Source organism: Mastigoproctus giganteus, chromosome 7 (genome assembly GCF_048544385.1).
Source record: "Mastigoproctus giganteus isolate SK-2022 chromosome 7, ASM4854438v1, whole genome shotgun sequence".
Taxonomy (NCBI): domain Eukaryota; kingdom Metazoa; phylum Arthropoda; class Arachnida; order Uropygi; family Thelyphonidae; genus Mastigoproctus; species Mastigoproctus giganteus.
The window spans coordinates 71,857,765-71,874,474 of record NC_143581.1 but is presented as its reverse complement, the minus strand read 5'-3'; the positions used below and the strand labels follow the sequence as shown (position 1 = coordinate 71,874,474).

The window sequence follows — 16,710 nt, the reverse complement described above, 5'->3', positions numbered from 1 at the left end:
AGTCCTCCTACAAGACCCCAACATCTATGAACCCACGACAGATCCACCTGTCAAAGTCTTGGGACGCCTGGAGTCAGACATAAACAAACTTGTCTATGCATGGTTTAAAGCAAAGAAAATTTCTGATTCGACTCGGTGGCTTCTTCATGACACAGGTTGCCAACTATCTGTTTTTTGGCCTGCCTAAGATTCATAAGCTAGGCGTTCCTCTCTGACCCACTGTGTCCTGCTGCAATGCACCTACATATGAACTATCTAAATATATTGCATGTCTCCTCACACCCCTTGTAGGAAATACCATCCACACTGTCATTAACAGTGGCAAGTTCATTTACCTTATTAAAGAGCTCGGAATCTCTGACAACGAGATTATGGCATCATTCGATGAAGTGTACCTGTTTACATCAATTCCTGTCCAACAGGCCGTAAGCTGCACCAAGAGGCTTCTGGAAAATGACCCAAACCTACCGAGAAGAACATCACTGTACCACTGACAACATCTGTACCACCCTCAACCTGTGTTTATCAGACAGCGTCATTACCTTTGAAGATTCCTTATACAGTAAATCCTCGCTATTTGCGGGGGTTTCTGAGAAATGTCGCGAATACCGAAAACTGAGTTATGGCTCCCATAGTAATAAAGGGGTTCCATTCCAAAGTATGAAATATATAAGAAAAACTAGTCTAAAATTTTGTCTATGTAGGTATTATATGTACCTTCATAATATGACTATGTACATAGACAGTACATAGTGAAATGCAAACATATGGCATCAAAATGAAAATAAGAAACAATTTAATATTAAATGTAATATTTATTAGAAATTTCAAACAAATCTTTCAAACCAGCGTCTTTGCTAGCTAAAAAACTTATCCCGCCAGTGCTATCACCAATTTCGCTAAAGTGTTGAAAAAGGAGTTTTGCCTTTTCAAGAATGATGAGTGAACTTAAGGGAATTTTATTTTGAGTTCAGTCTTCTATCCACAGATTTAAAGCTTTATCCATTTTTTCTAATTTAACATCAAGAGTTACAGAGCAAATTTTTGAAGCAAAAAAGCGCGTTTTCACGGACACTACGGCCGATTTTTTCTTCCGATTTCTTGATTAATCGTACCGTTGACTCATTGATTTTATAATGTTTTGCCTCTGAGGAGACACTTTCACCATTAGAAACTTTGTCTAATAACTCAATTTTATTCGCTAATGTTCTTTGATCTTTTCACATTTCCCTTGTTATTCGTAACCATATTTTTGTACAGGTTAGAAAGAACTTGTCCACAATAAAGTCACTTTCTTCCATTAACACACTTGAAAAGTCGGTTTTACATTGCAAAACAGTAGATTTATCACTTTTGTAAGCATATCAATTTATAAACTGATAAGCATATAAATTAAAAGCAAACGACAAAACCTTCCACGACAAGCGCATAGCACATACCGAACAAGGATTAGTGAGAAACATCCACGCTCGCGATTTTGTCACCCCTCTCCCTCCACCGAGCGCTGTTTTGACCGGGAAAGATAATTTTAGCTATGCCCATGTTTTTTTTATGGCGGAAAATGTTCACGGCACTTTAAAATTCACATTTTTTTAGGTTTCATTTTATATTAAATCAGCGACCGTGAATACGCGAAACCATAAATACAGATACTGTGAATAGCGGGGGTTTACTGTACAACAAGTGCACTGCCATGGGTGCTCCTGTTAGTTCCGTTGTGGCCAACATTGCCATGGAAGAACAGATATTCCGGAACCCACCTATACCTATTACAACATGGTGCAGATACGTCGATGACATCTTCACCATCATCCCACATGGTTCTGAAACAACATTACTGGAGTACCTCAATTCCTTGTCTGTGTTCATCCAGTTCACTTTAGAGTTAGAAGTGGACGGATCCTTTCCATTCTTGGATGTCCTGGTAAAATGCATGGGCTCACACCTGGAAACCTCAGTATACCGCAAGCCAATGTGGTGCGCTCAGTTCACCAACTACAGATCTGGCCACGCCCTAAGCCATCTCAACAGCATCTCCCGCACCCTGTTCTCCCGGGCTTGAACCCACTCCAGCACAGATGAAGCTAGGCGGAATGAGATTTCCAGAGTGAGGACAGACTTGGTCAATTGTGACTATCCAACCCACATATTGGACAAGTGCTTGTTGCAAGCGCAGGAACTCGCGATCCACCCAAGACTGCCATCAACTCATGACAATGTACCTACCACCTACGTTCCCTACTATCCGGGCATGTTGGACCTGATTTCAAAAATCCTTTGAGAATACAATATAAAATGCGTGCAGCTACCTGGTAGAAACTTGTGTTCTCTGATTTCCAATGTGAAGACTCCAGTTGCCCTCTCTTACGCAGCGGTGTAGTATACCGCATAACCTGCAAAGATTGTAACAGCTGCTACATAGGGAGACATCGAGACACCTTCAAGACTGCCTTGCAGCGCACGACAGATCGATTTGCCTTGCTGAGATTAATGAATCCACAATCACAGAACACTTCTGTTTGATCCTCCATGACCTTAATCCCAAGTGTGACTATGAAGTGATTGACCAGATCCTGACACTTTCGTCACCGACTCTGGCTAGAGTCACTTAATATATCATGTAATTCAAGAACTATGAACCACAGCAAGGGAATGAGGCTACACCCTATCGTGGAGGCAACTGTTTTGAGACTAGATAAGGGTTGGAAGCATAACCACATATGTCCATGCAGCAACAATGAACACTAATCTAGTGGTTGAATGGTCAACCTCGTGCCCACACATGTCTCGTTGCACGCACAACTGTATCCTTTAAAATTTTGTTTCTAACATCTCCATTCTGTTAGTATTTGCTGACGATGAGGCCTGTTTAGCCTCGAAAGCTACAAATCATTTGTTATTAAATGTGTATTATTTATTTATTTAAGCAATGGATCCCAGTATTACAGGCCCATTTACTTTCATCAAATGCTCAGTTACAACATCCATTCAAGGCAAATGAGTAGGATATGTTGGATATATAAATCCATTTGATGTGGCCATAGTTGATATCCGTCCCTCTTTTAATGAAGTATGACATGTATTACACATCATGAAAGTACACTTTTTGTAAATGAAATTCATTAATTCAAAAGAAGTTGTTGGAAATGGTTTCAAATCTAATTGAAACAATAAATGATCACAAACAATACAAAATAAATCCAAATGGGTTTTTGTACATTAGTTTTTCAAACTCACTACTCATGTAGACACTATAGGGATGTAATCAGGAACTCATTAATAGCCATTTCTAATTTCTCTTTTTTTTCGTGCACAATATTTCTTCATTCGTTCTGCTGGAGATTTAGATTCCTGATAAGTATCAGGCAAAGCATCTTAGAACTCTGTGGTCGAATTTCATTATGATTCGGAATAGTTTGAATTTCTAATTTCCTTTTCTTCCGTTCATGATATTCCTTCATTATTTCAGCTAGAGTTTTTTTTGGATGCAGTTTGAGAACTCCCAGGCATAACGAAACACACTTGTTGAATTTCATCTGGATTCACATTTCTGTCCAACTTCCCTTTCTTTCTTTCACAATATTCCTTTGAACGCTGGGCTGTACTCGCATATTAATCATTATGCTGATATAATGGTATAACATAGCACGTCACTGCTCAATTGTACTTGTTGTGTCACTGCAACTTGTTGCATCACGGCACTTGTTGCGTACAATTCAGTTTTCTTGGGTGCATGCATTGTACTTGTAGCATCACTGCAGCAACAAGTACAATGCATGCTGTATGGGCTCAATGGCAGGTAACTATGCGACAGTTGCCATTGCAGTACAGTATGGGGAATACAAGAACAATATCCCAAATGATGTGCCGCACACTCAGATGTATAGGGGTTCCACAGCAGATGACCCAAAAGACACCCTCTCATTACTGCTGACCACTGTTGATGATGAATACTGTGGTGTCAACAACATGCTGGTTGGATATGAGGACTGGAAGCAAGTATGCTGGTCAGATGAGTCCAAATACCTTGTGCAACACACTTATGGATGCCTTCATATGTGGTCCAAGCAACACGAGTTCATGGACCCATCATGCAAGGTGCCCACCATCTTGGCCGGTGGTGTCGGTTTCTTAACATGGTGCATCTTTTGCTGTCAAGAACTAAGATCTTTGGTGCATATGGACCAAATGAAAGTGTTCAGAATTTATACGTGACAGTCTTGTCACATAAATTCTGAACACTTGTGTTATCTTATTCACAATTCAACTCCAAACTTTGTTATCAATGTTTTTTCTTATCCATTTATCTTCTGCTTCTCTACTTGCTACATACCAAAAAAATGAAAGAGACGGCCTATTATTTTTTCCCGACGCAGAGGAAACAATATTTGATACAGGCTTATGCCAAGAAAGGGTAGAAGGGTCTCCAATAAAGATATGTGATCTTATCTAGAAATCTGAGTGTATTTAAGATGACATGCATTCAACAGATTGAATGTCATCTATATAACTATATTACTAATGAAATTAACAGAACAGTATTTCACGCATATGTGTATTATTCTGCTGTGATAAATTGAGAGTGTGCAAATGAAAAGTGTATAAATCGAGAAATTATGTATACACCCATATGCACACATCATAGAGAAGGCATTCAACTTCTAAAAAATTTGCTTATCTAATTAACACAAACATTTCTTAAGATTTTTGGGTCTTTATAATATGATAATATTTATCATATCATAATGTGTGATGGTAATTAAAATCTGTAGTAATACTGAATACCTTATAACTTGAGTCAGAAAATTCGGGAAACTTGTAAATATTGCCTGTATAATTTGTGGGCCTTTTCTTCACTTTACTGTGAAGAAAAGGCCCAAGTCACAAAGTGAGGCTTGTAAGCATCATTCAAGGAGAATGGCATTATAGAATTGGCATGGCATAGCCATGCCAATTCTATGATGTCATTTTATTCTGTTCAACCAAACTACTTGATTCTACTCTACTACTCTGTTCAACCAAAATATTCAGTGTGTGTGTGTGTGTGTGTGTGTGTGTGTGTGTGTGTGTGTGTGTGTGTGTGTGTGTGTGTGTGTGTGTGTAAAATTCAATGTGTTCTGCTAGTAGTTAAAGGAAGCAAATCTGTATGGTTTGAAGTATGGTGTTGATCTATTTATTCTTCAAGGGAAGGTGTATAATGCTGCTGGACATCTAAACATTTTAGAGAATATAGCACTTTCAATTTCATTGGCTTCTACTGGCAGGCCCTTTTTTCTTCCAACAGGAAGAGATAATGTCCCTTACTATAATGCAAATATTCAAAATATCAGATATTCTACAGATATGAGTTACTTATTGCAAGAATGGTTTATTAGCATTAGCATTTATTGGCATTAGCATTACTAGAGGCATATGATGCAAGAAAGCAAGCTTATGCAGCATCAGCCAAAAAAAAGAAAAAAAAAAAAAAAAAACCACTTACACTTTACCCCTCCGTTCGTTGGAAATACCTGTCCAGCTGAGACTTAAATTTATTTAGGCTATCAACTTCCACAACAAGGGATGGAAGTCTGTTCCACCAACCAACTACCCGCTGGCTAAAGCCAAATTTCCGCACATCTATCCTACATCTGTCTTTCCTCAATCTGAATTTATGCCCTCTCAGGTGATTATTCTGAGCAAGAGGAAGAATCCCATCGGCATTGAGCATGCTCAAACCATTCAAGGCTTTATACACCTCTTTCAGATAACCTCGCCGGTGCCTAGTCTCCAGACACTGTAATTTGCAGAACTTAAGCCTTTCTTCATAAGAGCAACCCTTTGTTCCACTCACTAATCTTGTTGCCCTTCTCTATACTCGTTACAGCAGCTCTACATCCTTCTTGAAATGAGGCCTCCAGAATTGTATACAATACTCAAGGTGTGGCCTGACCATTGCCTTATACAAGGGAATAATCACCTCCTTATCCCTGCTAGAAAAATTCCTGTATATCATTGACAAGACACCATGAGCTACTTTTGCATCTCACCTGCACTACTCAGAGAATTTCATATCTGCCTGCACAATTACCCCCAGGTCCTTTTCATTCTCTACCACTGTCAGTGTAGTACCACAGAGTTGATACGTTGCCCTGGGGCAACGTATCAACTCTGTGGTTTTATAGAAAACAATGCTTCCTTTTTTTTAATTGCTGGTTTTAGTCTCATTGAATCGTGTTGGGTGATGGGGTATCAGCAATGACTGATTTTGGTAATCAAAGACCTTGCCACACATATATTTAGATGCCCCAAAAATAAGGTTGCAAGTGGCCTAGACCAACTGTGATTTCAACTGTCTGAGGCGTCCCTTATCTTGAATCCCTGGAGAAAGTGCACTATTCCCTCGTCTCAGTAAATCTGACTTTGGATATCAACTAAGAGCTCAATAATGAAAACTACAAAACTCTCATGATCTAATATTACTTATAAAAAGAATTATGAGCTATTCCTGAAGATGAACTATATGTTACTCAAAAGGGCTACAAAAGGAGGAAGAGTTTTCAACTATTCAACAGTGGTAGTAAAGATAACAGTGTGTATCCTTACATTTTCCTTATATTTTCTCTGTATATGGTAGCATATCTGTTACTAGAAATATTTTAATTGACACGCATTATGTAGGTATCTCAGTTAAAATGCAGCAGGGTATATCTTGCTTATTTTTAGGTTAGGCTTTTGTGATCTGGAACTCTTTAGCAACGATCTGCTTATATTTACAGGAAATGCTCAAAATGACCACCATGCACCTGAATACAAGCCTTCAAATGTCTCAGCACAGGCTTCCTTGCCCACTAAATAGTTCCAGGTGTCTGCTGGATTTGCTGTTCTGGTGCTCATAGATCTATCACAATCTGAAATTCGCTTTCTAAATAAAGCAGTTTCCACAAGGCAATCATGTATTCTCTGAAAGGTCTTTTTATTTGGCACATGCAAGTCTGCCATCTCCAATTTGAATAAACGTCCATTATCACAGCCAATAAATGCACAATATCAAAATGTTAATAACAAGCCCCAAAGTTAGTGCATTAGTCAGGAGAACTAACCAAAATCACAGAAAGAACTACAGGATTTTGTTTACATAACTATCAGCAAGGCTCTCTATGAGATATAGAGCATTGTTTGTGAACAGTTGAATGGAACCAGCTAAACTAACTCGGTTTATGGAAAGAATTGCTGGAACACAAAAATGGCAGTAACTAGAAAACAGGGGAATATCAGACTTACATTTACATGAACTGCTTTATTGTTTTTAGGTCCTAAATTCATCCCTGAAGTGGGTCCCACATGAAGTGGAATAAAACTGCAACCATTATCACCCACTGCAGGATGGAAGCCTCCTCAGCAATTCATATTGAGGGAAAGGAACCATAATCTGACATGCTGTTTCAGTGTGGGTTGGCAGATCCACCGTATTTAGCAGTCAGGGGCTTGAACCACGGTTTACTCAAAGAGCATGTGCTTTACAGTACCCCTACTTTATATTGGCTTGGCAATTCAGCCCTTAATTTATTTAATTCATCATAACCTCTAGGATATTAACATTCTTTCACCTTTCACTAATCTACTACTCTTCTTTTTACCCTTATACTGGCACCTTGTGTAACTTTCACATCCATTTATATATATATATATATATATATATATATATATATATATATATATATATATAAAAATGGGTATCCAATGTAACTCTTTAAAGAATTACATAGAAAAGAGGTATACAGTTGATGAAATGGTTTCAGTGAATTCAAGATTAATAAATTAGGTATGACAGAATTTAATATTAATATAACTTTTATATATATATATATATATATAATTTGTATTAATATTAAATTAAATTGAGTAAGTATAAATGGATGTGAAAGTTACATAAAGTGCCAGTAACCAGAAGGTTGAGGAAAGTAGAAAAAGAAGAGTAGTAGATGAGTGAAAGATGAAAGAATGTTAATATCCTAGAGGTTATGATGAATTAAGTAAATTATGGGCGAATTGCCAAGCCAATATAAAGTGGGGGAACTGTAAAGTAAAATTAGTACAACAAAATATTAATAAAATGCAAATAAAAATAAAATGAAAATGGTAATTAAAATGAAAATAAAATGATAATGGTATAGCTGTCATCAGATATAGGGGGGAAACAATTTAAGTAAAAGGTCTAATATAGGTAATGCAAAAATGCTTGATCTGATGTCAGCAGAAATAAATACAGGTGACCCCCGCTTAATGCTAATAATTTGTTCCGAAAAATAGAGTACTATGTTAATCCGCGATAAGTGAGCACTGCATTCCCATAAGGTAACATATGTATTTGTGAGTTGCGGTCAGTGCCATAGAATATTTCCTAATCAATAATAAACAGTAGTGAAAAGATGCACAAATATCGGTCAAAATATTTATTATTCAAATATTTGTACATATAAAATATTCTGCATTACATACGTTTATAATTATGTGGTAACTACTTACATATCAAAATGAAACTTAACATTCCAATTAAAATCATTAATTTAATTGATCTAAATTAATTTTAATTGATTTCATTTAATTGATGAATTTAATCATGAAAAATGTGTCGATTTTGGGTTGTACTTTGGCCTACTTCCTGGTAAACTAAAAGGTGTTTAATTTTAACTCCCCCACACCGTTACCACCCAACAATAAAGTCAATAAATCCTACACTGCATTGAAATCTGGCATGTTTTTTTCTTCTTTCAATAAAACTTCTTTTAGGCATTCATTTCCAAAATAGTTCTGCTTCGTCTATGTTAAAAACTTGTTGAGAAGTATAACACATAATACCCTTCTTCAATAATTTTAATAAGTTCTTTTTTGAAAGTTTCGGCTCCTTGATCTGCACTTACGGCTTCTCCCTGGATTTTAAATCTATTCAACCAGCCCTTAATAGTTTTAAATGGTTCCATATTTTTTTTTTAGGTGCGTTTTCTTCAGTTCATCATATTAGGCTAATATCTCTCTCTCTCTTTTTTTTTTTTTTTTATAATATTTAACTTAACTGAATTCTGCATTGGATATTATCTTCAATAAAATTAGTTAAAATCTCTCCATTTCGATCCTAATAGCCAGCCTAGTCCTAGTTGCTTGCAGTGGAGCAGCTGTCTTTCTCGCTGCTAAAATTAATTCTTTATTTTTTTATAATTGTTCTTACAGTTAAACTTGCCAGTCCTAAATTATGGCACACATCCGCTTGTCGTTGACCAGAATCAATTCGCTTCAAAACGTCTAATTTAATTTTCATATTCAGTCTTTTTCTTACATTTGTAGTCTTTGTACTGCATCTAGACGTTGTTGCTTTTTCATTCTTATCAGCCATTATTAACTTTTCGAAAATGTAACTGCATTGGTTGCATTAATTATGATACAATGTTCAAGTAAACTGTCTGTTGCACACTATGTCTAATACTGTACTGAGTGATGACTATACTTCAGATAAATGCATATATCACAAATATTACAAAATGTTTTAATGCTGTTTTGCTATTCATTTTCAAGCTATCGACTCCATCAAATGAAACGATTTCATTAAATATGCCAAAAATGCGATCTGTAAAAGAGCATTATAGTTATTTGTGACAGCGTTATAGTCAGATATGGGTTATAATATAAGAACAGTGTCATAGTGAATCAGTGTAAAGCAAACCCCATTATAACGAGGTCTTGCTGTATTGATATACCTGATCATGTATCAATATTTATTTCTGCTGACATTAGATCAAGCATTTTTACATTACCTATATTAGACCTTTTACTTAAATTGTTTCCCCTCCCCCCCTATATCTGATGACAGCTATACCATTATCATTTTATTTTTATTTTTATACCATTTTCATTTTATTTTTATTTTTATTTTCATTTTTATACCATTTTCATTTTATTTTTATTTGCATTTTATTAATATTTTGTTGTACTAATTTTACTTTACAGTTCCCCCACTTTATATTGGCTTGGCACATCAGCCCATAATTTACTTAATTTATCATAACCTCTAGGATATTAACATTCTTTCATCTTTCACTCATCTACTACTCTTCTTTTTCTACTTTCCTCACCCTTACAGTTACTGGCACCTTGTGTAACTTTCACATCCATTTATACTTACTCAATTTAATTTAATATTAATACAAATTACATATACTCTTGCATCCTTTAATGCTGCTTTGCGCTTTTAGGTGCATCTGTCATACCTAATTTTTTAATCTTGCTTTCACCGAAACCATTTCATCTACTGTTTACCTCTTTTCTATGTGACTCTTTAAACTTTTCTTTTAAAGAGTTACATTAAAAACCCATTTATATATATACAGGGTGATTCACTACCAGTGTGACAAACTTGCAGGAGGTGTAGGGGGCACAAAGACGAATCGGAATCACATAGCATTGCAGGGTCCAAAACGCCTTCGTCATGCAGTAGAGAACGTTGAATGGAAGGTCGCATGAACAGCGATCCCGCTGGAAGTCAGCACTTGCGAACTGGTTCCCGAGGCAGTAGGATGAATGAGTGTTCAAACGTTGAACTGGCCGACATGCACCTCACGTATGGAGTTGCGGACTGTAATGGCGCTCCGCTCTGCGCTTGTACCAGGAACGTTTCCCGCACAGGTGTGCTCCTCATCATACGATTTTCGCACGTGTGCACAGAAGGTTACGTGAGACTGGTTGTTTCACGAGAGGTACCATGAATCGAGAGCGAATGGCGAGGACGCCACACAATGAGGAGAATGTCCTACGTCTTGCAGAAGGCAATCCGAGTACGAGTACTTGAGCGATAGGCCAACGATTGGGTATTTCCCAATCCACTGTATGGAGGATACTGTCAACAAACCAAATGAGTTCATACCATCTGCAACGCATCCAATCATTGGAGCCTGCGGATTATCCACTCCGGAGGACTTTTGCTACTTGGTTTCTTCAACAGAAACAGTTCGCAAATACTGACTTCCAGTGGAATCGCTGTTCACGCGACCTCCCGTTCAACGTCTTCTACCGCATGACGAAGGCATTTTGGACACTGCAATGCTATGTGATTCCGATTCGTCTTTGTGCTCCCTACACCTCCTGCAAGTTTGTCGCACTGGTAGTGAATCACCCTGTATATATATATATATATATATGCAACTCAGTCTGAGTCGCATTTAAATCATGTGGCAACCCACACACAACTGCTTTATTATTAATCACAAAAGCATTGATGATTCAATAACTGAGATCGCTCACCATAATGGAGAGCAATGGCAAAATGATAGGTCAAAGTATTTGCAGTATTTGCTATATATCAGAGTTACCATGGTACTTGAATTCTGCTTATAACAATTAAAATGCATAGAGCAATGCAAGGGGATATGAAAGAATTAAGTGAAACTAAGTGTCAAAAAAAAAAAAAAAAAGACTGTCAGAGCAGTGTCTCTATGTAAAACAAATAATAGATTAGTCTTTTAGTGATGTTATTTGTTTAAAATTATTACACTCAGGACCCCTGATATACAAAGTTCATTTATCATGATTACTAAGACCATGCTACTTAAAATTTTGCAAGCTGACAAATACTCTACCACCCATGAAGTTGCCTTCATGGGTGGTAGAGGCCGACAGTTTGGGGAAATTCAAAGGTCATCTGGATAGTACTTTCGGGTGAGGGAAGCACATAGGATGATAGGTTTAATTTCCTTTTTTTTTATTAATTATTATTATTTATTTTTATTTTTATCATTGTTTTGTTCAGATTTTTTTTTTTTTTTTTTTGACTGGTGCAGCATAGGCTTTCTTGCACCATGCGGCCATTACTAATACTAATACTAATACATAGGACATGACAGCCTTCATTTTACTCTAATACTGGTTATGTTCCAATCCATTAGCCCACAATAAAAAGTAAAACAGATTAAAATTTGTTATAAATACATAAAATAGTTGAATCTGTTTTCTTACATAGTAGTAGTTTTTCCTGCTCCATTTTGACCTAAGAGAGTAGTAATCTGACCTTCATAAAGATCCATAGTAAGTCCAGATACAGCAATTCTCTCCTTAGATGTACCTTGATTATACACGACATACAAATTTTGCATAGAAATTCCAACCTTCACTGTAGCCTTATTTACAGAATCATGCTGTTCTACCTCCTTAATGTCATTAACTATAAATATTGAAAGAAAAAAGATATATAATTTAATTTCAATCAGCTTTTAAAAATATGAATACATGTATACAAAAACTTGTATCTCATCAGGTATCTTTCTAGTAATTTCTTGAATTTTTCACATGATTTTTTTATTGCAGGGTAGGAGCAATAAGATTAGTCATTGTCACAAAAGGGAAATCTGATCAAAGTGTTTAAGGCTTAAAATGGGTTGAGTAAAGGCTGATGACATTGTTACTTTTTCTCAAATTTAATTTGGAACAGGATGGGCTGCAGGACAGATGTGTGGAAATATGCTTTCAGCCAAAGTTATCGACTGTTGGAAAAACTTCCACTTGGTGTTATAGAATTGAGTAGTTTGCATAAATTTAAAGAAGATTGGCAAACAAAGTTGTTTTTTTTTATGGGTGATGCAAAATACAAGTTTTCTTCCTTACATTGCTACTAATGAGATGGTTAAGCAGGCTGTCACCACTTTCAAACTAAAAATACTACACATTTGGATATGACATCCATTTTTTGCCTCAAATAGCTTCCTATGCAATTTTAATTGATACATTATCCCTTCTCTTTAATTAATGCTTAAATGAATCTCTGTTTGGAATTCATAGTTCCCATTATAAAAACAAAGCTCTCCCCCTTTTGACTTCAGTCCCATCCATATGCCATCCTCCTCTCTCAAAGTTTTCAAAATAAAAATTATTCAGTTTCCTATTCTCATCAAGTAATTTTTATCTGCTAGACTTAGCTTAGTGTCCCGTACACACTCTTTTAGATGTTCCCATAATATTAATCTAATATGTATTTAACAATATTTTTAACAAAAAATTCAACTAGGAGGAATTTTTTTGGAACTCACTGCTTTATTCTCCCTTAAATAATTATAACTATTATAATTTTTTTACTCTAATTTCTTATCTAATCAAAAAACACTATCTCATTAGCAGGGAATTTGATTAAGAAAGTGCCAATTCAGGCTTTATATTAGCATCAGTAGAGGCATATGATTCAAGAAAGCAAGCTTATATAGCATAAGCCAAAAAACAATAATAATAAATAAATAAAATAAAATAAAATAAAACCCCTTCCCATTTCACCCATCCATTCACTCCAAATGTTTGTCTAGTTCTGCCTTGAACTTATTTAAGTTTCTGACCTCCACTATAATATATGGAAGTTTGTTCCAACTATCAAACATCCACTGGCTAAAGGTGAATTTCCACACTTCTATTCTACAATTGTCTTTCCTCAATTTGAATTTATGCCCCTCAGATGAGTAATCTGAGCAAGAGGAAGAATTCCATCAGCATTTAGCTTGCTCAATCCATTCAAGGCCTTATACGCCTCAATTAGTTCAGCTCACAGGTGCCTAATTTCCAGAAACTGCAATTTGCAGAACTTAAGCTTTTCTTGGTAACACAAACCCTTTGTTCCACTCACCAATCTTGTTGCCCTTCTCTGTACTCATTCCAGAAGTTCTACATCTTTCCTAAAATGAGGCTTCCAGACCTGTATACAGTACTCAAAGTGTGGTCTGACCATTGCCTTATACAAGGGGACAATCACCCCCTTATCCCTTCTAGCAAAATTTCTGTATATCACTGACAAGACACCATGAGCTATTCTTGCAGCCTTTTTGCATTGCTCAGAAAACTTCATATCTGCCTACATAATTACCACCAGGTCCTTTCTCATTCTCTACCACTGTCAGTGTAGTACCACAGAGTTAATATGTTGCTCTGGGGTTGCTGTTTCCCATATGTAGTACTTTACATTTGTCAATGTTAAACTTCAGTTGCCACCTGTCAGCCTAACTGCTCAACTTTTCCAGATCATATTTACCTCTCTGATACAGCCTTTATAATTATTGAAGTATTATGCTATCTCCTACTTGTTGTACATTGTGATTTGTCACATCCTTTTATAAAATTAACTAATGGCTGACCATTCATGGATCTTTGTGGCTAATGTTCACTCTTGCATTATGAAAGCCACTCATTTGAACTTTCAAGGAGTATACAAAAATGCAAACCTAGCCTATCCCAAAAATCTAATTGCATATTATTCTCCATATTACAAATTAGCACTTCCCCTAAACCCTTAAAATCCCTTTCCCTACAATGGCTAGAACCTATGCATTTCCTCTGATCAAATGTATATCATTGCTGCAAAATAAATTCCTTCTGCCAAGTGGGGCAGGCTATGCTGATAATCTCCCCACTAAAAGCCTTGGATAGTCCCTCAAGCACAGGCTAACTAACAGAGTTGCATCATAAAACTATCATAATATTTTTCTCCAACTCATATATTTTTATGATCCTGTACTTTTCAACAAAGTCCATCATTCATGTATAACCCACATGTATAATCAAAACTCGTTTAGTTCCCTTAAAAATTGATTCCTAAAATTTACATGCTTGACACAGAGTATGTTGATAACTAATTGGTTACATTTTCAACTATTTACCAGGCAGAGATATTCTGGTTCTATTACACCTATCTTTATATAAAAGTATATTCCCAGTTTTTCTTCTTAAATAAATCTCCTAATAAGATTATCTCCTCTTGAACCAGATAGTCTACTCTTTGGTAATTCACATCTTGGACCTGAATCTGGGCTGTGTTGCCAGCACATAACTAGACACTTCAGTTTCTGCAGTATCCTTGTTTTATTCTGCTACAGGTAATATAATATAACATATTAATGCATTAAATATTAATTTCAGATCATCATACTCTCTCTGCATCTAATTTATGAATATGAATCATCAAAATCCATTATATAATCCATACTTAAAATATTTTCCAAAACATCACTTAGTAAAGCTTCATACAGATAAATGAAGCATTCAAGACAAACTGTTTTCATGTTTATGCCATGGAAGTAATTCTTCATATACACTACAAAACCCTGAGTTGATAAAAAAAAATAATAAAATAAAATAACAACAAAACTTGTATGTAAAACATTATCTGTAAAATACTTACCTATAAGGTTATTTACACTGATATTAACTGGTAATTCTGGAGATACAAAATAATCACCTTTATGCTTCTGAAAACCCCAATATTTTGGAAGAAGGAAGAAATGCCATGGTTTTTTGTTAGCTTTATTTGAGGCTAAAGAGAGGAAAAATAATTTATCTAAACTAAAGTACTAAGCTTATTCCAGCATTTCAAAGTTTTGTGAATGAAAATAGTATAAATAATATTAAACTATACTTCCTGACAAAATATTAGAAATCTCATCCTATTTTCACTGATGTGATGCAATGCTAAATTGTAATATTTACTTGCTTTGCAATGAATAGATGGTAAAATAATCAGGTTCATAATTATTCATTGCTAAATGTACATCACTGCCCAGATGATTAGCAGTTGAACATATCCAATTGAGTATGGAGCTAAAGATGATTTTGAATTATAAGGTTTCAAATCAATTAAAATTTTTTTGCATGAAATTGGTATTTTCGGTCTTAAAATATTTTAAATTTGAATTATGCCAAATTTCAAAATGTCAGAGTTAAAATTAATAAAGTTTTATTAAATAAGTATTTACTCCACGTTCAAGAAAATATTTTGCAAATAAATATATAAACAGATTGATGCATAAAGCTTTGGGAGCAACCAATCAATTATGATCGATTAGCCACTCCTACCTTAAACCTTAGTGAGAGCATAAGATTGTATAATGCAGGTGTGGGCATGGGGATGATGGCCACTCTTCATTTAAAATGCTTATAATTAGCTTTGAATATTTCTCATTGATTTTTTTTTTTTCCGTCCACTGACAACTCTTACTTGGGTGACATTAAATTAATATAAGCAATAATTGCATTATTATTTTATTATTGCACATGATGAATTCTGCTGCTCTTCAGAATTTTATTTTGTTGCTGTAGTGAATATTATTTCTGAAAGAATTAGTAAGGAGGAAATAGTTCACTGTATGGTTTTTATTTTATTTTTTTTTATAGAAAAACTGAAAACATCAAAAGGTAGACCCTGTAATGCTCCAGTACTGTATATGGTTGAAGCTTGAGAAGACAGAAGTAAATTTAATTAACACAAAGGTAAATACTAGAAATTTTGTGGTATTACAGACATCCCTGCATAACTGTGTGGATGTCTGCAAAGGTAAGAAATTCAATGCACAGTGCTAAAAGTACCTAAATCAATCCATGTAGCGATTACAAAATTTTTCAACATTTCTTGAGTTAACTGAGTTAAAAAATTGCATATGATACAATACAATACAATGCCATAAAAAGTATCTAGATTTCTACTGACAGCATTACTTTGCTTATATAAAGTTTTCATCAAGAATAAAAATTTAGCACTTTGTTAAGGCCAGTAAATGATTTATTAATTTGGAATTTTTGCTAAATCTACACAAAGCTTTATATTGACAGCTTCCTCACTGACTTCTTTGCAGGTCAGAAACTTAAATTACAATTAATATATAGTTAATTAAAGGCATGTGATTATGGCCAAGAAGGCCTCCGTAGCTGAGTGGT

General features: G+C 35.4%; 1 protein-coding gene across 5 annotated transcripts in view; it reads right to left on the bottom strand.

Moving 5' to 3' along the window:
- LOC150082988 (uncharacterized) overlaps positions 1 to 16,710 on the bottom strand; it is a 1,785,507-nt gene that overhangs the window by 473,688 nt on the left and 1,295,109 nt on the right. For 4 of the 5 annotated variants that reach the window (XM_090377722.1, XM_090377725.1, XM_090377726.1 and 1 more), the window contains 2 exons: positions 15,182 to 15,313; positions 11,986 to 12,190 (listed from right to left, as the gene is read on the bottom strand). In XM_090377722.1, coding sequence (XP_090233848.1) covers positions 11,986 to 12,190; positions 15,182 to 15,313 — 337 coding nt within the window. The remainder of the gene's footprint in view (positions 1 to 11,985; positions 12,191 to 15,181; positions 15,314 to 16,710) is intronic. The other variant, XM_090377724.1, reaches the window with a different exon arrangement.